We start from the raw sequence: 26,311 nt of genomic DNA, 5'->3' as shown, positions 1-26,311 counted from the left end.
TTACATCGTCGCCATAGCGACGAGCGGAGTGACGTCATCGACGTCAGCCGACGTCCTGACGTCAGCCGCCTCCGATCCAGCCCTTAGCGCTGGCCGGAACTTTTTGTTCCGGCTACGCTGGGCTCAGGCGGCTGGGGGGGACCCTCTTTCGCCGCTGCTCGCGGCGGATCGCCGCAGAGCGGCGGCGATCAGGCAGCACACGCGGCTGGCAAAGTGCCGGCTGCGTGTGCTGCACTTTATTTGACGAAAATCGGCCCAGCAGGGCCTGAGCGGCAGCCTCTGGCGGTGTTGGACGAGCTGAGCTCGTCCAGACCGCTCAGCAGGTTAAAGGACAACTGCAACAAGAGGGATACTACAGTTACCCGGCTATCCTGCTGATCCTCTGCCTCTAATACTATTAGCCATAGACCCTGAAAAAGCATATGCAGATCAGATGTTTCTGACATTAGATCTGACAAGATTAGCTGCATGATTGTTTCTGGTGTTTTTCAAACACTACTGCAGCCAAATAAATCAGCAGGGCTGCCAGGCAACTGGTATTGTTTAAAAGGAAATAAATATGGCAGATTCCATATTCCTCTCACTACAGCTGTCCTTTAAATCATTAACCCAGCATAAGAGCACAAGTCAGGGGGGTGATCCAAATTTAGGCAGGGTTCACACTTGAGAAAATCTGCAGTGAAAAATTGCGAATAACGATAGTGTATGGTGCTGCTGAGTATTCTGGAGGCATATGCGATTCCGTAACAGTGGTAAAAAATAAATACAGCCTGCAATACTTTCCCGCTCAATGGGCTCAATTCTGGTAGGGGTTTACGTTAAATACATAACAGTCAGGAAAATACTGCATTCGTTATTTATTAATTTATTTTTAAATTCTGGTACATTTTTCCACATGAGAAAGTAATTTGTTAACTTACCGACAGAGGGAGAAAGCATGCAGTAATCATGCGGAAATCGGGTAAATCTGTGCGGTATTTTCCCGACTGTCATGTGAAAAGACCTAGGGGGATCTTGGCGCCACTGCAGTTACCTATGTGTGGACGCTAGACTCCTGGACGGCAGGCAAAGATGCAGCTGAAGTTTTTTTTGTTTATTCCCTGCAACTTTCCTGCTACCTCCTGATGCCCCCTCTCAATCCCCCCTCTCCCCCCCCCCCCCACCTGTTAGATATGAGCACACCCGCTCCGTCCTATAACCTCCCGTTGCCCCCTCTCAATCCCCCGCTGCTCTGTGAGATTTGAGTGCACCCCCGACACCCCCCCCCCACGCGCTACCGTCGTTTGCCCCCTCTGTATCCCCAGCTGAGAGATATGAGTGCACCTCCCTCCGTTCCGCAACCTTCCCGCTACCGCCTGTTGCCCCCTCTGAAAGCCCCGGCACCTCTGATAGATATCAGCAGGGGATAGAGCGGGGGCAAATGATGGTAGCGCGAGGGGAGGTTCGGGGGTGCGCTCATATCTCACAGAGCAGCGGGGGATTGAGAGGGGGCATTGGAAGGTAGTGGGGATGGTGGAAGGAGCGGGGGGCGCTCATATCTAACATAGGTGCGGGGGAATGAGAGGGGGCATTGGGAGGTAGTGGGGATGGGGAAGGAATGGGGGTATATTAGTGGGCTATCATTTTTGCTTTGTAGTACTGCTCATATCTTTCAGCACTGCCTGGGATTAGTGAAAGGGGGGGGGGGGGGTTACTGGGAAGGTGATGTCTGACATACTGGTGGCCACTATGCCTGCCTGGTCCATATGGGTGACACTTATGCCTGCTTTGTATATATTGGGGACACTAATGCCTGCCTGGTCCATATCGGGGACACTAATGCCTGCCTGGTCCATATCGGTGACACTAATGCCTGCCTGATACATATTGGGGACACTAATGCCTGCCTGGCCCATATCGGTGACACTAATGCCTGCCTGATACATATCGGGGACACTAATGCCTGCCTGGTCCATATCGGTGACACTAATGCCTACCTGATACATATTGGGGACACTAATGCCTGCCTGGTCCATATTGGTGACACTAATGCCTGCCTGGTCCATATCAGGGACATTAATGCCTGCCTGGTCCATACCGGAGACACTTATGCCTGCCTGGTACATATTGGGGACACTTATACCTGTCTTAGCTTTATTGTGGACACTTGTACCTTTCTTAGTTATATTGGGGACACATACCTGTATTAGCTATACTGGGGACACTTATACCTTTTTTAGCTATACTGGATACAATTACACCTGTCACAGAACTGCATTTACCGTGTGGTAGAGGTAGGTTTTATTATGTGAGGTAAAAGACATGCAAACATGTCCCTTATTTCACTTCAGAATTCAAGTGTGAGGTATTTTACTACTAAATACTGCACATTTTTAGTCGAAAATTACCACAAGAATTACCTCATGAAATTACATGAGGTAAAATTTTACTTAAACTACCAGAATTCAAAAGTTGATTTTCCTCATGAGGTAAATCAAATTCCATGAGGTAGTTATCTACTAAACGCTACCAGAATTGAGCCCAATGCATGGATTTTTTCACTGAAATCAAAGGCTACTGTAAAAAAAAATAAAACCCTAAAAAATCATAAGTTGAAACGGACTGCAATACGTATGCCATGGCAAAACACTTGTGGGGCATTGTCTGCAATTCCCGTGGATCCAAATGTGATCCCTCCCTTACTAAAGCCAAGCAATCTTCATAACAGCAAATAGGCCCTTAAAGTGAATCTCCGGACTAAAAATCGACTCAGCAGCACTGAAAAGGCCTGGTGTTTCTTTAACAGTTTCACAGCATCAGAACTTTGTTTTTCTTACCAAAGCATCATTTTTAGCTGCACAGAAGAAAACTGCCCGGGCTTTTTCCCCCTGATGCTGTGCAAAGCATGATGGGATTTCTGATGTTGTTGCTCTCGTTCTGCTGTTTTGGTGCAATTTTTTTTTTTTTAACATTTTGAATTTGACATTTGAAGCCTAGCGTGTGCAGCTGGGAGGGGTTATCAGGACACAGGGCAGTTGGAACTGTGTCTCCTGCTCCTTGTCACCTCCTTTCAACCAAAAAGATGGCTGCCCCCATGACAAAGATGGCTGCCCCCATGAATCACAAACATTTGCCTGTTCATTTAAAACAAGGTGGGTAAAAAATTATATTACCTATCTATTCTAATTAACATAACTAATGTAACTTAATGACAGTATGTTTGTTTAGGCTGAAGTTCCCCTTGAAAGCTATACTTGTAATATGACCAGATGTAGGGCTGCATGTGCCACTTGGGGCACGTGTAAAGGCTTCTGTATAGTTATAATGGCTTTTAAAACCCATTGATTGAACTATACATTTTTCTCTTTGTTTAACAGCATAACAAGTATGACTTAGAATGCTGCATCAATTGAGGAGTGGGGAAATCAGGACTTAAAGAGGACCTGTAGTGATAATAACGTAATGAACAACTATTTAAAATATGTTTGGAATTACATTAATTGTTTTATTTACTCGTGGAATGGCACTTTTCTATCATTACAATATTAAAATGTGAAGTAAACTACATTAGTTTTTGCACAAGGCCAGTTTTACCTAAACATACCCTGACTTCAGGGCCGTCACTTCAGTCCTGACATTACTACCTAAACAGTCACTGCCCTGGGACAAACAGGCAAGACCAGAATCCAGACCTTTTATCATCAATAACTTACTATGAAGTGAAACGAAGACTAGAATGACAGCTTAAAGTTTTCATATTAACAATTAACAAAGCTTTCACAAATTTAGCAACAGAAGATCCTCACAGATTCTCTTTAAAGAAAAAATAGTTTGAAAAGAATTTAAATGAGCAATGTGCTATGCATGCCAGTGGGGCAGCCTCAGCAAAATCTTGTGCTCCACATAGCTATCCTACTTGAATCAAGAGGAAGATTGATAGGCAATCACTCATGTGCTTGAGGAAATACTGCTGAATGAATTGACTGAGAATTGCATTTAACCTGTGCGTCACCATATCCTGGGATTTGCAGAAGTGGCTGAAGAAGCGGGCATAGTATAAATGCATTACGGCATGTTCCTTCCCTCCGATATATAAATCAACCGGCATCCAGAAGTCAGCCATAGACTTGTCAAATGGCCTGAAAAATAAAATTGATATTCTATGTTCAGTTTTCAACGTAATCCTGACCATACACCCTACAACTTGATTGCATAATAACCATATTACAACACTGGCAAATCTATGTTGTATTATTGCCTGCCTAAAAATCTATTAACGTTCCATCCAATCTGCTGACTCTCACACTTCAGAACAGTTTGTAATATATAATATTGGATCAGTGATCCTCAAATCAAACACATGGTGCTCTGGTCTTCCTCTTTGTAGTTTTGTAAAACAATCAGATCCGGTTATTTGGACACTGACTTTGGCAGGCATCTAATAGAATGCCATGATAGTTACCAGGTTGGGGACGCCAAGCGCTTGTGATTCACCATCTTGTGGGTAAGCTGCCCAGCTTCTTTCTGCTTCTTTTACCCAATTGTATTTCTTTCATTGACATCTATTTATTTAGCACTCACTCTTCTCCATTCAATACTAGTTAGCCCGTTGGCTACTATATCGGCAAACATAGACCAAGAGTTATACTAGCCGATTAATTACACCATTAAATCTATTGAATATCTATCGAGCCGCAGCAGTGATTGTTTGATACAGTGCAATGCTATGGGCCATCGATCTACAGCTGGTCCTCCATAGCTTTCGATTAAGTCCTCTTGCACACTACATGCAATTTCAATTTTTGATATGATCCGATTTTTGATCGTATAAAAAATTGGAATCGCATGTAGTGTGCAAGACGCCTGACGGAAATTTCAGTCCAGCCCAATGTTTTTTGTTTTGCCAATGTTGTGCAAATTCTGGCAGAAATGATCAGAGTGATCAAATCTGATGGGAAACAACTATGGCCTCAATTCACTAAGCTTAAGGCCTCTTGCACACTGCACGCGTTTCAGATTCAGATTCCGCTTTTTAATCAGTTTTTACCTCCGATTCAGATTCAGATTTGCAGTGTGCAAGGAGCAAACTGCAAATCTGAATCTGAATCGGAAGTAAAAACAGATTAAAAAGCGGAATCGGAATCTGAATTGCTTGCAGTGTGCAAGAGGCCTAACTCCTGTCTTTAATAACTCCTCTGAGCTGTTTTACAGTTATTACAATTATATCACCATGGTGATAACTGTAAAACAGCTCAGAAGAGTTATTAAAGACAGGAGTTAAGTTTAGTGAATTGGAATGTGTGTATGGCCTGCTTTAATGGGTCAAAGAAGAATATATATTGGTGGCACTAGTTATGTTCACCTAGATTGCAGTACTAGAATTTGTTCCATTTTTCTGCCACTGCCCCCTCAAATAGAGCCATCATTACGTATACATCCCTTGCTATAATCTCTTTCCCCTGACCCAGTTTACCATAATGTTACCCCAACTTATGCTGTAGTCATTCTCCTCTTCACTTTCTCCCTTATGCAGAGTGATGCAGTTGGGGGGCACTTCAAAAACATAGGTAGGATAAGATGTCAATGCAACTTCCAAAAACACAGCAAAAGCCCAAATGGTGCAGTACCTCACTACAAAAAGAGTACTAAAAAGTAGTGGTTGCAGCAAGGGCAATCAACTGAGAGAACAGGTAGATGTTTCGACCTCATCTCTATTATGTTTATCTTGGATATTTATGATGTGGTAACTCTCTAACAAAAAAGTTACTACTGGGTACCAGCTACAGGTGAGAATCTGGGGACCAGGTTTCTTCCAATAGGAGGGTATGGAGCACAAAGGAGATAAGAGGCGCCCAAGATGAAATAGAACTACGGTACGTAGTTTCCACTTGTGCGTCGCGCGGGTGCGTTTTGGTGTGCGGGGGAAATCTGCACGGCAGAGCCGTCAGATTTCGCGTGCGGCTGGAATGCGGGCAAATCGCCCGCAATGCTTTTAATAGGGAAATCGCATGCAGCTTTGTCATGCGGTTTTCCCCGCGATTTCGCATGTACTGCTATGACAATTTACACAGGCAGTGACATGGTTAAATTCGCCTGCTTCTTAGCCATGCGAAATCGCATGCGGAATCGCGGGGAAAACAGCATGCGGAAACGCATCCGCATGCGATTTCTTCCGCGGTGGAATCCAGGCGATTCCGCACCGCAACAGTGGAAACGAGCCCTGAGAGCTTGGCTTAGTTGTTACTTTGGCAGAATTATTGGCCTGAAGAAGTGGGCAACAGCCTGCAAAATCCGAGTGTCTTCTTTTTCATATTTTATCTGTTTTTAATGTAGTTCTACTTCATCTTGGGCACCTCTTATCTCCTTTATACTTCAAAAACAGACCTGATTGATTTATAGTTAAGACAATTCAATAATTTTCTGCACTAATGTTATTTTTTTCTCTCTTTTCAAGTTCTCTGAACGTTGTTTTGAAATAAAAAATAAAAATAATAATTTGAACAACAAAACAACAACATACTGATATTACATTGCAGTGCCCATCGACTGGGTTCTTAATAATCAGCTGCTAGCACTAACATCATCAAAGGAGCGCCAGACCTGAGTCAGTAATCACGTAGCTATGTGCCTAAAGTATTGAAGAGCAGCCACAGCACTTCAATGGGACGGATAGCTGGAATGCATTATTATTATTATTATTATTATGTATTTATATAGCGCCGACATATTACGCAGCGCTGTACAGTGTATATATATATATATATATATATATATATATATATATATATATATATATATTGTCTTGTCACTAACTGTCCCTCAAAGGAGCTCACAATCTAATCCCTACCATTGCCATATGTCTATATTATGTAGTGTAAGTACTGTAGTCTAGGGCCAATTTTTTTTAGGGGGAGCCAATTAACTTATCTGTATGTTTTGGAATGTGGGAGGAAACCGGAGTGCCCGGAGGAAACCCACGCAGACACGGAGAGAACATACAAACTCTTTGCAGATAGTGCCCTGGCTGGGATTCGAACCAGGGACCCAGTGCTGCAAGGCGAGAGAGCTAACCACTACGCCACCGTGCTGCCCATGCATCCCCTGCTTTGCAGAACAATGAAGCAGGGGAAGCAATCCAGCTATCTGTCCCATCGAGAGACGGATAGGAGACCAGATGCAACACTTTGTTTGGGATGAGGAAGTGGGAGAAGCAGAGAAAAGCTGCAGACACCTTGACTGGGGAGAGGAGTCGGTGTGCCTGAATGCTTTTCTGCTTCATACATCTGCAAAGGGGAAGAATGAGAAGGCAGCAGCACTAAGCACACTTCTTTTCTCTTCCCCAAAACAGCATTTCGCATTACAAATATGCATATGCACGGCTGCTGTGTGTGTGCAGCATGAATGGTTGTATGAATTAGCAATTTGAGGTTGACCTCATTTTTCCCCGCAGGCACCACTTTTCAAGTGATTTTAATATATTGTTGTTGATGATGGTTCAAGTTATTTAAGTGTCTACACCAATAAAGTCATTCTGCATTTGTGAGTTTATGTTTTGAGCCTATTTTTTAAATTTCATGGTCTTCAGTTCAAAGGGAACTTGAGGTGAGAGCTTTATGGAGGCTAATTACCTCAAGCGAATTACCATTGCCTCTAATACTTTTTGTCATAGTCTGACAAGATTAGCTGCATGCTTGTTTCAGGAGTGTGATTCAACGCTGCTGTTCTTCAGTACACTGAACTTCCTGCTTCTGCACACGTGCAGCAGAAGCAGGTTGTCAAACAACCACGGGAAGTTGGGCTTTGTTTTGGGGTAGGGCTTAATACAGGGGCTTGGTGCCCCCCAGGACCAATGGCACTCTGGGCAATAGCCTAAAATGGTTAAAAATGGCCCTGGATTTTAACCACTTTATCCACCACTACAGTATATCTGCGTCCTCTGTGACTTCATCTAAGCCACGAGTCAGTAGATATACGTCTTGTAGCAGAAGCAATGCTGTGCAGGATTGGGCTTGCTCCTGTGCACATTTCTGGCACTATTTGATGCAGCACTAACATGAATATATGAATATATGTTTCCTGAGCTAATGAGATTGATTTTTACCATTAAAAATACTTTTATTTTCTCAGTTCATAGTGAAAAATACACACTGTAGCATTACTGTATTTCAGAATTAAATATCTTCACCATTAATTGTGACAGGAACATAATCTGTTTTGTGATAAGCGGTAAGAATAGCCAAACAATAGCCAAAGTGTTTTTTATCTACAGTAGCACTTTTTATTTTTAAACTGGAATTGGTAAAACTGAGAAATAATGTGTTTTTTTTCTATTTTTTTCCCTTGTTTTCTCATTAAAATTCATAGAAAACAAAAGTGTTAGAGGGAAAAAATGTCATACAATGAAAGCCTAGTTTGTCTTGAAAAAAACAACATATATTTCATTTCTGTGTCATAAGTAGGAATAAAGTTATTTCTGATTAAATAAGGAGATAGCTAGACTGTCAAAACTGCTCTGGTCCATAAGTGGGAAACAAGGTCTGGATGTGAAGTGGTTAAACAATGATCCAGATAGTGTTAAATCCTAGATCAACTACTAAAAGTTACAGCCTCGGTTTGTGTAAACAATAGAACGCTTTCCATTTCATACCTCTCTGAATTATGAGGATCTGTATATCTGAAGTAGTACCAAGCGGAATCAACAAACGTATCCATTGTGTCTGTCTCTCTCACAGCACTTCCAGCACACCTAAGAAACACAAAATCACATATTAACACTTTTCCAAAAGACAAACATCAGAGATAAAAGAAACAAAACCATCAAAGGTGCTAGCTCAGAATTCAAAGCAGATGCCTTAACCTTCCTGGCGGTAAGCCTGAGCTGGCTATGCCGCGCAGGAGGATTTCTCAGGTTTGCATAATTTTTATTTTGGTACACTTTGCTAGCTGCGTGTACTGCCCGATCACCGCCGCTCCGCGCCGATTCGCTGCTACCCGCCGCGCAACCCCCCCCCCCCAGACCCCATGCGCTGCCTGGCCAACCAGTGCCAGGCAGCGCTGAGGGGTGGATCGGGACTCCCTTTAATGTCACAACGTCGATGACGTCGGTGACGTCATCCCGCCCGTCGCCATACCGAAGGGCGGGGAAGCCCTAATGGAAATCCCGTTCAGAATGGGATTTCCAGACGGGCTTGATCGCCGGAGGCTGTCATGTAGCTAGCGCTGGGCTAGCTACATGATTTAAAAAAATAATAATAATAAAATAGTGCTGCGCTGCCCCCTGGCAGTTTTAATTGACCGCCAGGAGGGTTAAGGGGCATATTTCTCATATATTTACCTCCCCTCCCTTACCTGAGCAAACAGTAAAGACTAAAACCAGGAAACTCTACTGTTCCCTCCCCACTGCTTTCCCCTCTTATTTATCCCCAGTGGGCTTTGTGTCATCAAAACTATTAAGCTGAGCTTTTGAAGCATAAAAACAGCATTCAAGCATCTATGGTTTACTGAGTATACAGGCGTAACCTACTTACAGACAGGTTACGTTTCAGGAGTTTGTAGTTTCAATTTGTTTGTAAGTTGAGTCCTGTGTGCTGCATAGTAAAACGTACATTGTCATTGTCGACTGCCTCAGCCAACTTTAATCCAACTGCTATAGCTTAATAATCCTGTATTTACAAAAGAACAAAACCAGGGCAGTAGCAGCATGGACCCCATCTTCCTCACATAAGGGGTCGTTTCCATTAGAGGTGATTCTGCCCAATTTCACACCCACAAATCTGGAATTGCAGCCTATTGAAATCAATAGGCTGCGTACAAATTTGTATGTGTAAAAAAAACCTGAAGCACTGCTTCAAAATTTGAGACAACACATCTGAATCCCTGAAGCCATGTATGGCACGGCTACAGAGATTCAGATGCCTAATTGCGCTACACGAGAGCCGGCATCCGTCTTGGAGATGGAAACACTTGGCTCTAGTGAAAACCCAGCCCTAATCACACCTGTTAATTTGACCTATACTAAAATTGTCAAAACTTCTGTAGGTTTCCTTTAAAGAGGATCTGTAACGTCAAAAGATCCCCTGGGGGGTACTCACCTCGGGTGGGGGAAGCCTCCGGATCCTAATGAGGCTTCCCACGCCGTCCTCCGTCCCTCAGGGGTCTTGCTGCAGCCCTCTGAGAAAGATGACGTCAATATTTACCTTCCTGGCTCCTGCGCAGGCGCTCTGACGGCTGTCGGCTCCGAAGTAGGCGGAAATACCCGATCGCTGTAGGGTCTGCTCTACTGCGCAGGCGCAAGTTTCCGGCGCCTGCGCAGTAGAGCGGACACGACTGAGATCGGGTATTTCCGTGTAGTTCGGAGCCGAGAGCAGCCACAGCGCCCCCGCTGGAGCCAGCAAAGGTAAATATTGAAATTACAGTCGTGTCTGTCGCCGGCTGTTCGGAGGGCTGCAGCGAGACCCCCGTGGGACAGAGGACGGCGTGGGAAGCCTCATTAGGATCCGGAGGCTTCCCCCACCTGAGGTGAGTACCCCCCAGGAGATCTTTTTGATGTTACAGAGTCTCTTTAAGCCCTCACTGGTAAGCTGCTGAGCACATATACACTATTTTCAGAAAATATGGTAGTTTATGAACATGAATGCACTGTTCTACTTAATCTCCAGAGCCAGCCTTAACATGACACCACACATGCACAATATTAAAGCTAAGGCAAGTGCCTGCATCAAAATCATTTCCTGTGATAAAATAGGAAACAGGCCTCATCCTCCACTGTACCTTGAGGACGGTTTTACACCATCGAGCATTGCAGTGTGACGCTCCGCCCCCTTGCATCGCACTGGAATGCCCAAAAATTGATTCAAATGACCCTGCGGCATCGACAGGGTTATATGTATAGTGCTGCAAAGCCAACAAGCCCCCCCCCCCCCGCACACCCTTCACCGCACCTAGTGACGTACTCCTTGCTGGAGAGGAAGTACGTCGCTGCAGAAGTCGCACGGTAACGCGCTGATTACTTTGTGGTGGGTCGGCAGTGAATCAGGTACTTCTGGCGCAACTTAACGTGGTTAGTGTACTAAAGCCCATACACTATCTTTGCTGCTGCGTTACCCTACGTGCAGAAAGGGTAATGCAATGCAAAAAAGTGCCCTAGTGTAAAATGGCCTAAATGTCCTCATACCTCACTCCTTTATATCCTTCAATGATGGACAGATGTCTCAGCATGAGATGTTCTCAGAGATCCCTAGGTTTCTACATCCACCCTTAGTACACCTCTTTCCAAATCACGTATTGAGGGGAGGAATCTGTGCAGCTGTGCACTAACTTAATCTAATTTAACTGATTTAATATAACAGCTGTTTCAGTAGAACATATTCTGTAAATACAGGCATATGTTATCGTTACAAGCATTTTTCTTGCACTATTTTCATACCTGTCTACAGCATAAATCCGTTCAGCTATAAGAACTGCTAGCCTATAAGAGCTTTTACTAAAGTCTATGTCTGTATTGTTGGATACTGGTAGGAAAAGAGTTTACAAAAATATGATGCCACCTGCATCTTATAAAAAGGGATGTGAGAAAGAATGTTATTATCTGTTCCATTAGATATGAAAGAGTAATGCTGCAAGCAAAGTCATGTTTATACCAGGCAGATGGCACTAATCACCCATTCCTTCCTATAAAAGCAGATGAAAGCTCACCCTGAGAGACTGCTACAAATCCACAAAAAGAAGCAATTCCTAGAATCATTCTTCTACGTATGTTTACAGAGAGACCAGACTAAGTAGTCCCAAGGTACGGCCAATTTACATTATTTAACGTTATTCATAATGTAACTTTTATAGCTGCACTTTCAGTGCATTTTCAGGCATGTACTAAAACGTGAACCTTTAGGAGAAAACTAACATATCTCCCCAGGAAGGCTGGTCCTCTTTTTCTTTAGTTCTCGGGAGTCTTCTCTCCCAACACAGCCATGGATTGTTTGGCGAGTTTCCTATTCTCAGATGCCCATCTTTCATGCGGTGTCGGTCACAAGACAAGTGGGTAGTGGTCCTTTACATCAAAGTAGCTTCTCTTACTGTTTCAGAGTACCTGTTATGTTAGAAGACATATCTGTAGGGTCATCATCTCTAACATACTGGCACCAAAGCAGACAGGACCACTTAATAAAGAGCACATATGAGGCCAGCGGTAGACTTCCAGTGGTGGAGAGTATGAATATAGTCCCTGTGAGTTCCTTGCCTGAAAGTCCACTTTCTGTGCTAAGAAATATTGTCATATTATTTTATTGAAACATCATTAGAAAAAAATGTTTCCCAACACATAAAATAGTTACTTATCACCAGGCCCGGATTTACCTCACAGGAGCCTATAGGCACAGATGTCCTGGTACCTTAGACTTTGCCCTCCATGAACCCACAAACCCCCACCAAACAGCACCACAAGTGTGCTGGCTGTGTCCTAGCTGTCACTTCTCCCTTGTAATGAAACAGGTGCCTCTTAGTATTAGGTAGCCAGAAGTACCCACAATATTAATTAGCTAGAGGTGCTCCCAAGTATTGGGTAGCTAGAGGAACCTCAGTATTAAGTAGCTAGAGGTGCCCCTGACTAAAGGGAGATTTTGTCAGTGGAATGCCGAGAGCTGGTGAGTAACCTGCCATTTACACTTTGCTCAGAACTCTATATAGTAAAGGAGTGAGGGAGATGTGAGAGGAGGGGAGTGAGCCACCTTTCCATTATCAGGCGCCTGTAGGCACATGCCTACAGTGCCTTATGGTAAATCCAGCCCTGCTTGGCACTTGGGCACCAGTGCTTGCAGGAAGTAGCAAACACAAGATTATTGCATTAATTAATTCAGGAATGTTTCATATACGCTACATGGAATGTTTTTTTGAGGTACTTACTTTGGACACTTGCAATTTATCCACTCTGAAACTGATGATAAAGGAGAAGAGCCCTTTCCCGTGAAGGAGGGAACACTGGGCAAGAAAACAGGCAGGTCCTCAAGTGGCACAGGGACAGTACCACAGGATTTACAGTGTATGATGGGGATTGGTGTGCCCCAGTATCTCTGTCTTGATATGAGCCAGTCCCTTAGCTTGTCGCTGGTCAGATGTCCACCTACTCCCTCATTTCTTGCTTGTTGGGTAATGGCAGAGAAAGCTTCCTCTCTAGACAGCCCTGTGAACTGAGAAACAGGCATACATTAACGTGTCTCAGTCATACCAAATGCCTATAAAATGAAATAATATTTAGCTCACTGGTAATTTAATCTATGGCTTTCAATGTATGCAATATTGGCCTCAATTCACTAAGATCATGCTGGAGATATTAAGGTAAGAGAAAACTTACCGCAACACATCGATCTTGCCTTATTAAGGTGTAGAGATAAGTTTTCACAGTGAGAGATTTATCTCATCTCTTCAGTCCTTAAAGCGGAATATAACCCTGCATTTCAACTTTGCTCTAAAACATTATTTACAGCATATTATATGCAAAAAGCATTTTTTTTTTACTAAACCAGCATTGGAAGGGTTAAACACAGAGGTTTAAAGTTGGAGAGATATGCAGAAGTTCAGATTGTTACATTCTATTTAGTTAAATGTATCTATTGAGAAATGTTACACACTCTTTCGCTGTCCTCCAGCTCCTTCTCAGTCAGAGACCGTGAGTCACATTCAACACTTAGATACAATTATGTAAACAAAATGTATCTATGTCAGCTTCGGATGCATCTGCAGAAATCTCCAGGAACTTTAAAGCCCTGTGTAACCCTTCCAATGCTGGTCTAGTAAAAAAAAATGCTGGTTGCATATAATATACTGTAAATAATGTTTTAGAGCAAAGTTGAAATGCAGGGTTATATTCAGCTTTATTAAGTTACCTCCTCTGTAGTTATTTTCACATGCAGTTAATTAACAGCCTGTCTTTAAAGGAATACTATCGATTCACATATTTTTTTCAATTGACACAGGAATTGTTTGGGAAGTGCTGCTAAGTACTGGTGTATACATTTTAGTAGCAACTTCTTTGTTTACTGTTATCAAAATACATTCAAACTTTACTGACGCCAAAACGGACGACTGACTGAGCCATGAGGAGAGGGGAAATTCTCCTCACACTTGATCAGTTAACTCTATGTGTAGCTCTATGTGTGACAGAGAGAACAGCTGCAGCTTCTGTGTCCTGTGTTTCTGACTGAAGTGTCTGAAGAGAGCAGAGGAAATGTAACTAATTGTCACAGCTTTTTCATACTGTTTTTGCTTTCAGAGTTTGATATGTTTGATATTTGCTTTCTGTAGTCTGATATGCAACTCTGGCTGCGCATTGAAGCAGACACCCCTTCTGCAATTGATTTGTCCCAATATAGCAAAATCCTACCCTCAATAAATTACAGCTTTTGCCTCTGATATTTAACATGAAAAGTAGGAAAATGTTTACACAGCTATTTAGACATTATTTACACACTGTCATTTTAGAACACTTGGGTATCGATAGTATTCCTTTAACTTGAGTTATTTTAAGGATTAAAGAGTTAACTTCAGAGATCTCACCTTAACTTAACCGGTTCAGCACCGCAGTCCGAAAATCTCATGCATCCGAGCAACGTTCACCTCCCATTCATTCGCCTATAACTTTATTGCTACTTATGACAATGAATTGATCTATATCTTGTTGTTTCCGCCACTAATTAGGCTTTCTTTAGGTAGTACATTTTGCTAAGAATTATTTTTTTCTAAATCTATTTTAACAGGAAGATTAAGAAAGAAATGAAAAAAATTCATTATTTCTCAGTTTTTGGCCATTATAGTTTGAAATTAATATACGCTACCGTAATTAAAACTCATGTATTTTATTTGCCCATCTGTCCCGGTTATTACACCGTTTAAACGATGTCCCTATCACAATTTATGGTGCCGATATTTCATTTAGAAATAAAGGTGCATTTTTTCAATTTGCGTTCATCACTATTTATAAGCTTATAATTTTAAATAATATAATAACATATTTTCTTGACATGCATATTTAAAAAGTTCAGATCCTTGGGTAACTATTTATGTTGTTTTTGTTTTTTTTTTTATTGTATTTTTTATTTATTTTTTAATAAAAAAAAGTGTATGTGGGTAATTTTTGGTGTGGGAGGGAAACTTCTAATTTTAAATATAAAATAATATTTTTTTTTAATTAAAATTGTATGTTGGTGCAGTTTACTATTTAGCCACAAGATGGCCACAGTGAAAAAAGTCCTGGATGCGAACGATCTCGCATCCAGGAACTAAAATGTTGGGGAGATGTTTCCTGGGGGCAGAAATACCGCGCTCTCTGGAGAGAAAGCGTCGGTATTTCTGCGGGGAAGGTAGATCGGTGAATGGGAATTATATTCCCATTCACTGATCGGGGGGCTAGCGGCGGGCAGCGGGAGCGCGTGCGGGGGCGCGCCCGATCGCGGCACCAGCCGGCGGCAGCAGCAGTGCCTATCTGAACAAGGAAGCTCGTCCAGATAGGCCGAACTGGTTAAAGACAGAAGAGTTAAAGAGAATCTGTACTCTAAAATTCTTACAACAAAAAGCATACCATTCTATTCATTATGTTCTCCTGGGCCCCTCTGTGCTGTTTCTGCCACTCTCTGCTGCAGGGGGCCTGGAGAGGGTGTGTATAGCTTCTAGCCAATCACAAGCAGCCCTGCACATTCCAGTCTGAGTGCCTCAGCCCGACAGAGGAGAGAAGATTATATCATATAACAGAGATAATACAGCGACTGTGCAAGTAGGAAAGGCTGCAGTAAGCCAGACCACATTAGAACATGCATAGGAACTTATAGGATAGAAGAAATAAGGATGAAAATTTTGTTACAGAGTCTCTTTAACTTTAGGTTTGCCCGAGGTAAAATGTTTCCTAAATACTACATGCCTTATCACTGTGGTGATAACTCTAAAAGCGTTATTAACCTCCTTGGCGGTAACCCCGAACGTAGTTCGGGGAAAGCCGCCGGAGGGTGCCGCTCCGGCCCTGCTGGGCCGATTTGTTTAATTTTTTTTTTGCTGGACGCAGCTAGCACTTTGCTAGCTGCGCCAGCACACTGATCGCCGCCGCTCCGCGCACGATCGCCACTATCCGTCACGCCGCACGCCCCCCCCCCAGACCCCGTGCGCTGCCTGGCCAATCAGTGCCAGGCAGCGCCGAGGGGTGGCCCGAGACTCCCAATGACGTCCCGACGTCAGTGACGTCGGTGACGTCATCCCGCCCCGTCGCCATGGCGACGGGGGAAGCCCTCCAGGAAATCCCGTTCTTTGAACGGGATTTCCTGATCGGAGATCGCCGAAGGCGATCGAAGAGGGCGGGGGGATGCCGCTAAGCAGCGGCTATCATGTAGCGAGCCCTGGGCTCGCTACATGATATAGGAAAAACATTTTTTTTTAAAAACTGCTGCGCTCCCTCCTGGCGGATTTTTTTATACCGCCAGGAGGGTTAAAGACAGGAGAGAAGCTTAGTGAATTGAGGCCAATGTCTTTAGATTCATCAGTGCTTCATAATGCCAACTCTTCCATAATATCTGTCCTTTAAAGCACACCTGTCACAAACCTAGGCAACATAAACCGAACATAATATTAAAATAAAATATTACCAGAGGTTACCTAAAGTTAAAATAATAAGTAGTTCCAGAGATTCTGGTAGCTAAAATGATGTGCAAAATTTCGCTTTTTATAAGCTTTTCATGTTTTCATAAGTTCCCCTTTTAGTAAACAGGTATCTAATAAATATATTTTAATCATACTGTAAAGCCAAGGACCACTGGCTATTCATTTTACTGCTGTTATTGAACTGAGACTCAAATAAGTATTTACCAGTATATAAAACAATTTCTATGACAGAAGATGTATAAAACGAAGGCAAGGCCGATTTAGTAATCTGCTGGGATGAACATTGTGTGCTGGCTGTGATGTAATAAAAGGAATATAAAGATGTCCTTAAAACATAACTGAAGTGGATGAAAAAATGGAAGATACTTACCTAAGTAATAGGAAGTAGTGATGGTCAAGTAGATGCAAATAACTTTGAGTTGATGCTAATTTATGCAGCTTGAAAATGAACCAATCAAATCCTGCTGAGGTAAAATTTGATCGGTTCATTTTCAAGCTTCATAAATTTGCATCAACTCGACGTTTTTTGCATCTACTTAACCATCACTTGTAGGAAGCCTCTGGATAGTCCAGAAGTTTCCCCGATCTTCTTTGAGCCTTCATTCTACCGTTGGGCTCCCTTGAACATATTTGACAAAAGCTTGTTGAATATGTTCTCGTGGCCAGCCACTCTCCCATCCGTGTAAGAGCGCGACTATATTGCAGTTTGTGCATGCCTTTTCATCCATGCATAAGCGGCTTTATGCAACTGGCCAAGCGTGGACCATACTCGCGCATGCGCAGTAGAGTCACCCTTGTGCACAAATGGGAGAGTGGCCATGGAGATGAAGAGGGTCCTGGCCAATAGCAAGTGGGGCTGTGAAGGATCTTCTGGCAAGCCTCTGGATCATTCAGAGGCTTCCCACGATTTAGGTAAGTAACTGAAAAGATTTTTCTCCTCTCAGGTTATTATCCTAAATGCCTTATGTTTAGCACAAAGTGTTAGAACCTATTCTATATCACCTTGCTTCGACACCATTAACTTCTTACAGTTGCGTCTCACAGACTGTGAGACCACTTGACTCTCACCACAGCAAGCAGGAGATAGACTTTCTCAGGCTTCTTCAAGGTTTACGTTATTTATTCAAGAACAGAAATACAGATAGACACAGTTCATCATATCCTAGCCACGCCAAACTTCATGTTGCGTTACAAGCTTCTTGATTAGACTTCCTGCTGAAGTCTAATCAGGTACCTTCTTTCTAACCAAAGTTACACTAGACTACCTATGTACAGCATACATTATATCAGATTACAGAAAGGAATTAACATACTTAGAGGTCCCAGTCAGCCTTGCGAGCTAGTGCGAAAGTAAGAAGCAGAGTGAGCTCTGATCGCCCACCTCGGTTTTAATACCGACTAGGAAAGAGTTAAATATGACATCATCTTCGCCATCTCCTAAATCAGACTATTGGTGGTACACTCTGCCTCTGAAGAAGCTGGTTTAAACCAGCGAAACAGCTGTCAGGCCTTTTTTACCCCCACTGCTGTGTACCTGCTACTTCCCCCACCGGAATAAAGGAATTTTAAAGAAGCGGTGCCTCCTTTTCCTCTCTTCAAGTCTACTGGATGCAACAAACTTGTGGATGAGCACGCTCCTTCTTCCGGGTCCGGTGTGTCTGCCCTGCTGCGTTTGGTGCCAGGTACTGTTCTCTTCCTCTCAAATATTGTTAGACTATTGGTGGACCCAGTCGTAGTGTCATCATACCCACCTACTCGATTAATAATCAATGAGGCATTTGACCTACATGCAGGAATGTGGATATTTACAAAACATGGCTGATGTTTATTGTTCCAGTGGCGGTACATGCCCAGGTCAGGGAGACCTGCGGCCTTGTCCATAGAACAGCTTCCTGGTATGTTCTAGTTCTGCTGACAGAACTGCAGATTTTCTCTCTAAGAGAAAATCCCCTTAAAGGGCAGGTCTGCTCATCAAGCCTTTTTGACTAACTCAGTCCAAATAACTGAGGCCTACTTAAATTATAACACAAAGTAATGTCATCAGTGTGGAAATCCCAATCTCCACCAGTCACATTCAACTAGAGCTGCTAGCAGCCATCTTCCATAATAATTCATATCCCGTTAAACCTGTAAACAGCACGGTGCTATATTCAGCCTGCACAGCTTTCTGTCTTTGCAGCTTACACACAGCAGCTCCCTGCTATCAAGTCTTATGTCTTGCACTGGGTGATTAAAGAGCAATCCTGTCAGCCTGGATAGTTCAGTGCTGTGCCCAGCATGCACAGCTCAGTGACTATTAAAGCCCCAAGGGAAAATGAAAGTAAATATATGGAAATAAAAAAACAACAAAAAAAACTTGTTAACAGAATTTATGATGTCATGACTAATTTATGATTGGGGTGTGGGTTGACTGTGCAGTCTGCACAAAAAGTGGGTGTCTGCTTGGGTATCCTCAAGGCACTCCGGTTACTTCCCACATCCCAAAAACATACAGGTATGTCAGCTGCCTTCCTCCCTAATTGACCCTAGACTATGATGGGCAAATGACCATGGTAGGGATTAGATTGTGAGCTTTGAGGGACAGTTAGTGATAAAACTGTATTCTCTGTAAAGTGCTGTGGAACATGTCAGTACTATAAAAATAATAAATAAAATAAAAAAATCATGACAATCATTAATGACACTCAGGGCCGCATTTACCATAAGGCACTGTAATGGAAGGGCGACTCCCCTCCCTGGGCCCCTCCCTCCCTACTTCCCTATGCAGAGTCCTGATGAGAGGTTACACACCCTGCTCGACATTCCACTGCCAAGAGCTGCCTTCGGTCAGGGGCACCTTTAGCTACTTAATACTGAGGGTCTGCTAGCTACCTAATACTTGGGGGCATCTGTAGCTACTTATTATTCAGGGTACTTTGGGCTACCTACTACTAAGGGGCAACTCTAGCTACCTGTGATGGAAAGATAAGTAAGGGAGAAGAGCCAGTCAGCACACTTGCAGTTCGTGGGAGTTTGTAGGTTCATGGAGGGAGAAGTCTAGGGTGCCAGGACATCTGTGCTTATAGGCTCCTGTAAATCCGGGCCTGCTGACACTTGATGCCCAGTCTGGGAAACACGGACTTGACTGCAGTTTTTCTAAGGCTATAGTGGTTCTAAGTTATATGGCCACTTAGACTAACAATCCTATGTGTATTTTTTTTTTTAATTAAGCTAACATACATTAGGGACATTATTGTACATTCCGAAGGTATCAATCCTACCTGTTCAGAGTTTATTACTCTCTCTGAGCCATCAGCAAGCGTTTCAGTAACCCTTGAATAAGCCAGACCCAATTTGTCTGCCAAGATTTCATCTTCTAAGTTTGTGCTTGGAATACCTATCAATAGACAATGCAGAGTTACTGAGGCATACAATATTACATTAAAAACAAACAGTTCAATTACCCACTGAACAAAGGAAACATCTTTGAGATGTTTCCTATTACGTTGCTTGTCATAATGATTACTTGATTGTTATTCTGACAAGCACTAACACACTGCAGGTTCAACTACTATGAGTAAAAGCTGGACAAAACTGAGCATAGCTTCAAAATCTTTAAAGTGCACATGTCTGAATTATTTGCAAACTGGCATTACTGTTTAAGGATTTGACCTCCTGGATTCCTTCAGTGTAAAGGTGCGGACTTATGTCGTCCGTCGGACCCGAACCCCTAGGACGACATCGCGTTCCAGCCTGTACAGACGCATGTAAGCTGTGCAGCTGACAAAGCATTCTATTGCTATGCAGAGGGCGATGGTGGAGGGACAACAAAGCAGTGCGTGGGTGACGTCACATGGCGGGTGAGGGAGCGTCAGCTTCAAAGCGGTTGGCCATCTATTGGGTGAGTTGCTAAGCAGATCGCTTGCGCAGTAGGCAGTTGGGGGCCATGTACACACACCTGATTATCAGCTAACCCAACTTTAATCAAGCGTGTGTACAGGCATTTAGTACAATAAAAATGGAGTGTTCAACCAAGCGCAGGTATGCTTGAAAATGCTTGTCAAGTTGTAAAGTCTGGTTTATGGAATAATCAGGCCTATTTAAGGTCTAGCTTGCTGCAGTCTATTCAGAGCACTTCTGGTTCTTTTATCTTTCCAGATGACTTTATCAAAAACAGCATTTAAACCATTCACAAGTGTTTGTAAGGAGTACAGTGGCTTGACAAAGCTGAACATCTTTATAAAATGTGCTCTTCCCATATTATATGAAGCCTCAAACACATGCTGTTTTGGGCCATCCCAGCGGAAAAGCCTTGCACATGTGCACCTCCTCCCTCATGTGTAGATATATTCCCAGCAGCAGTATAACCTTACCTTAAAGGGAACCTGTACTGAGTACACTTATATAAAATAAACACATGCGGTAACTTCAAATGAACATTAAATCGTTACCTAGCCATCAGTTCCTCTCAGAAGCTCTCCATTTTCTTCTGACAATGATCCCTTCCAGTTCTGACAACATTTTGTCAGAACTGAAATATATCAGTTGCTGTCAGTTATATATCAGTTGCTGTCAGTTATAGCTGAGTGGACAACTGATGTGCCCGGTAATGTTCATGTTTCCCTATTGCTCAAGTGGGCGATATTACAGTTTAACAGTGTGCTGACCAGAAAGCTGTTATGGGGTAATGGCCATTTTCAAAATGGAGGACAGAGAATGGGAGCCCGAGTGCTCCTGAAAATGGGCCGCTGTGTACTGCGCATACGTGAGTGCACTCTACCAACACCTAATGGTGTACCAATTCATTCACACCCAGGCTATGTTATATTAATGGAAATATAGAATCAAAGTGGTGGGCAAAAAGATGGTGCAATACAGTAAGAGACAATACTAGAACTACGGTAATTATAATTGTTCTCAACTAACAGAGAACCTCTGCTATAATGTCAGATGCAGGAAAAGAATTTGACAAGCTACAATAGCTGTTTATGTTCCAAAGATTAAAACAGGCAAGATACTAAGGAGGATTTCTAAATCCTGTAGTTTATTGCAGCCTGCAGCTATAATAAATTCTACAGTATATCTTGCCTTAAATACACCAAATTTCTCTATACAAGCGGCCCCCTACTTTCAAACAACTTGTGTTCTGGAAGATTGTTTGTAAGCTGAATTTGTTTGCAAGTTAGGTGGTGTATTAAACATGGTGAAACATGAATAATATATTTACTTTTGGACAACTCTGGGTTTGGACATACAGTATAAACAGGTTTTTTTTTGTTGTTGTTGTTTTCGAGGTGGTTTTAAAGTGTTTTTTAGAACTTAAAACAGTTTATGCAATGCTGTAACTTTTTTTTTTAAAGCAAGTGGTGTTGAAAAATATCGACATACAAAATATAAAAGCGATATAGACACAACCAACTTAAGTTTTGCATACATGACACAAAACAGAACAAGATAACTCAGGAACCCTGTCAAACTAATGCCTTTCTGAGGTATGTACATCAGTCTCTCAGTACAAGATATCGCACATATACAGAACATTAAATCAGTCATTATGCATGTATGTAATCTCCATTTAGTATCTCTTTATAGTCTAGTTTGAGAGGAATTGAACTATACAGATTATATTTTCACAAATTTATCTTCTGCATGTTTGCACTGGTACACCGCCCTACTAAGAGGAAGCACTTGTTTCACTGACCTGATCCACTCATTACAAGTAGGGACTTTAGCAAGTATCCAATATCTGTTAAGACATTTTCGGGCCAGGTGTAGGACCCCTATGTTAAACTGTTTCAAATTTTTCTGCTTAAAGTATCAAGAAAAGGACATTTGGGTCACTGGTGATCGGACATTCCATGAAGTCATTAAGTACCGGTAATTTTACAATCCAAGTCCAATAAGTATTGACTAATGGACAAGTTCGCAGCATGTGCTGAAAGGTACCCAGCTTTACAAAACACTTTGGGCAATTAGGCAAGGCACCAGGCTTGAATTTGGCTAGTCACATGGGAGTGAGATATGCCTGATAAATAATGTATAGGAGTAGCAGGGGCTACCTTAGTTACTCTATCTAATGTCTCCTCCCCGTCCTTCCTCCAATATAGATCCAACGCCCCTTTCCCAAACCATCCTGCGAGCCTCAGCCTTCCTACTAGCCATTTACAGAATTACAGAATACAGTGCCGAGATCAGTTGATTAGAGGATAGGCTACAAGGGATTTCCAAAATGCTATAGTCCGTCATACTGATGGAGAGGGTATCAAATTGACATAGAAGAGTGTGTTTAAGCGGTTGCTAGCTGATCAAAGAATTTGAGCCTACCATCTTGCAGCAACTGACATAGATAGTTGATTGCTGATTGCATACTGTATATATATTGTCCTAGGTAATATTTTATGAGTTATAAAGTTATTTTTTATGTTTTTCCATTTTGCACACTGAGGAGTGCCAATGTTTTTTAATTGTTTCAGACACTTTAATTATTTGATCTGAGGAAGCGGACTGCGATCCACGAAACGAGTTATCATTCAAGTGTCTGGTTTCTATTAAAAATGTTATTACTTTATTTGGGCTACCCCCTTCTTTTAAAAGTAAGCCTATTTATTTATGTTTTATCCAGATGACATTAACCCTTCCACAAATCACATCTTGGGGCACCTCCTCCCTCCCAGTAATCTATGTCTTCAAATGGCCCATATAAACTGTGTTAAATGCATATTAAGATTGGTAAACGTGTCTGGTGGTAAGTACATTGGTGACTGCCAGGTAATGTATAGGACTTAAGGTAGTAGGATCATTTTAAATAAGATGGAGCGGCCAACTGTGCTTAGTAGGAGTTTTTCCCAGGCAGGAGTTTAGCAAAAACTGATTGCAATAGGTGTAAGAGGTTTAGTGCCACAAATTCCAGCGGGAATCTGGATACTATTATCCCTAGATACTTAAACTCACTGACCCATTGTACTTGTGAACTTAAATGTACTTCTGTAGGAGGAGAAAGGTCTATTGGGAGAACATAAGACTTAGTCCAGTTGACCCTGAGGCCAGCAAATGAATGCTGTAACATTTAACAACAGAAATATGTAATGAAGAATGACATTTTGTACATAAAGACAACTTTGTTTGCATCTCTGGAACATTGTAACTCGAGTCATTTGTAAGTGGGGATTGTGTGCACTGAATGGGCTAAGCTAGGGATTTTAAGATGTTAGCAGAATATAACGGGTAGAGGTGGGCAAAGAGTCTTATAAAATCTCTCTTTTTGGGTGGTGTGCACTTATCTATAATTAATCCAGTATTGTCTGTCCCCATTTCACATGATAAACTGAGCAAGTACAGTCAGCTATTAGGTTAATGGCTTAGGCTTGGTCCCCACTTGTCCGGTTCCAGATCAGATCCGTGACAAAGGGATCTGTTTTTCTGAAAAACTGATCAGTTTGACACAGATCTAATCTGGATGTATGGAACATTCCGTGTGTCGGTACGTACGCTTTGGATGCTCATGTTGTCTCGCCACCACCGCTCATCCCGCCGCTTGGTCCCTTCCACAGCCTGGAGGCCAGCAGAAGCATGGCTCTCCATAGGCTGCAACAGGCCAATTCTGCCTAGCAACAGGGAGAATTTTCATTGGTTCAACATGAACCAATGAAAATTCTCTCTGTTGCTGAGAATTCCCTTGGGTCTGTTGCAGCCCCATGGAGAATCCCATGCTTCTGTTGGCCTCCGGGATCTTCAGAATGGACCGAGTGGCAGAGATGGATGGCGGGACGCTCAAGTACAATGTCATGATGAAGACGGGATGCAGCTGAAACGGGCGACGCGGATGCGGCGACTAGCCTAATGAGAATGGAATGTGTCCATTCTCATAGGCTTGCATTGGGCACGTTTTCCTGTTCAGTCTGGGAAAAAAAGTGTCAAATCCGGACTCTCTGTGACATTTTCAATCCATGCCACATGGATCCGTGTGCGATCCGTGTTTCTGCACGAGTGGAAGTGGGACCTATTTTTAACATAGAATCCACTTTCTGCGTTCTTGCAGAAACAAGTGTGACCCGGCCTGTAATGTCCTGCCTCATTTGCTAAAAGCTCTACATACGCATGGAAAAAGGCTAAATAAAGTACCCCAACATCCATTTAATACCTTAATATACTCTATTTCCCCAACCATAAGACCTACCCTAAAAATAAGTCCTAGCATGATTTTTCAGGAATTTTGAAGATGCTCAAAATATAAGCCCTACTACAAAAATAAGCCTTAGTTTCAGTTCATAAAAAGACAATTTAAATAGTTTCCAAGCAGCTACAGTATACATGTAAAAAAGTAAAATATATTGGCAATAGAATGCCACAGGGCAGATAGACCCTTCACCAAGGAAAAGCAGACATCCCCAAAATAATGACACTCAACAGACCCCATGAGACCCAAAACAATAATGGTTGACAAGTTGGCAAGTGTATTGATTCCTGCATTGACAATGCAGAATCTCCAACAAAAGTGTATGATGTTTCTATAGAAACATGGAAAGCAAACAATCCAAAAAGAGATATTCTGTTAACACAAACACAAGGAGGTTTAATGGCCCCAGCTGTAAAAAATAAAAGAAAGTAAAATTCATAGCTGAACATCTTAAGTAATAATGTAGGCAAGAAAAACTCCACATGAGAGGGTCAAATTAGAGCAATCCCCTACTGTGCAAGTAACTCAAATCTTTAGTGTCTTTCTCCAATAACTACTGTACACAAACCATGCACACTATCTAAAGAAAAAATACAAATCAGCAAAGTTAGTGAGCAGTAGAAAGCTAAAGTAAGCCTCAACTGAATTTTACAATTAAAATTAAATAATGAGCAATGCACCGATACTTTATTGAGAGCATGTAACGATTGGTGTCAGCGAGAACAGACTTCGCTGATTATTGGTGATCTGCAGTATCACCAATAATACAGATGCTATACCTGATTATGTGTGATCTGCAGAATGACCAATAATACTAGTATAGCCAGAAACAGGACAACCAATGTAAGGGTAGGTGTTTGGTGCAACAGTAACCATAGAGATACTCGCTTTCCCAGAGGAGCTGGGAGAGAGGAATATCTCTATATAACACAGGAGTACAAACTCTAGCAAGCTGGAGATGCAGACAATAGTGAGATAGTTCACCCGAGGAGTGGGTAGTACGGTAATATGTTAGACAAGTGTACTGATCACCCGTGGAGCGGGTGATTCAGACTGTAGTGTAGCCCCTATCACCTGAGGAGCAGGTAGAGAGGATAGTACTGTAGTGACTATTCACCTGAGGAGTAGGTGATAAAGACTGTACTGCAGCTACTGACCACCTGAGGAGCAAGTGATTCAGACTGTACTGCAGCTACTGACCACCTGAGGAGCAGGTGATTCAGATAGTACTGCGGCTAGTAATCACCTGTGAAGCAGGCGATACTAGCAGAGGATCCTTCACCAGTGACTAGGCTCACTGATGAGGACAGGAGTCAGACAAGCAGATTTGGCAACGAGCGGACAGATACGGTACAGAGACAGAAAGCTAAATCAGAGTAGTGTTTCAGGCAGAGTCGGCAACTATATCAGATAGGCAAAGGCACAGGATCAGTAAGCAGAAGAGTAGTCAAGCTAGCAGAAGGTCATAACAAATAATACAATTCAATTAGTACTTTAAGCTATCAACAGAATCTGGCTAAGTGTGGATCCCCAGCTCCTGGA

General features: G+C 42.5%; 1 protein-coding gene across 2 annotated transcripts in view; it reads right to left on the bottom strand.

Annotated features, from left to right (window-relative positions):
- LARS2 (leucyl-tRNA synthetase 2, mitochondrial) overlaps positions 1–26,311 on the bottom strand; it is a 320,228-nt gene that overhangs the window by 115,084 nt on the left and 178,833 nt on the right. For both annotated transcript variants that reach the window (XM_068236332.1, XM_068236333.1), the window contains exons 11-14: positions 19,875–19,990; positions 12,877–13,160; positions 8,627–8,725; positions 3,981–4,118 (exon numbers count right to left, since the gene is read on the bottom strand). In XM_068236332.1, the coding sequence (XP_068092433.1) occupies positions 3,981–4,118; positions 8,627–8,725; positions 12,877–13,160; positions 19,875–19,990 (637 nt within the window). The remainder of the gene's footprint in view (positions 1–3,980; positions 4,119–8,626; positions 8,726–12,876; positions 13,161–19,874; positions 19,991–26,311) is intronic.

Source organism: Hyperolius riggenbachi, chromosome 5 (genome assembly GCF_040937935.1).
Source record: "Hyperolius riggenbachi isolate aHypRig1 chromosome 5, aHypRig1.pri, whole genome shotgun sequence".
NCBI lineage: Eukaryota > Metazoa > Chordata > Amphibia > Anura > Hyperoliidae > Hyperolius > Hyperolius riggenbachi.
Note: the sequence above shows the minus strand (reverse complement) of the source record. Positions and strands in the feature narration are given on the sequence as shown.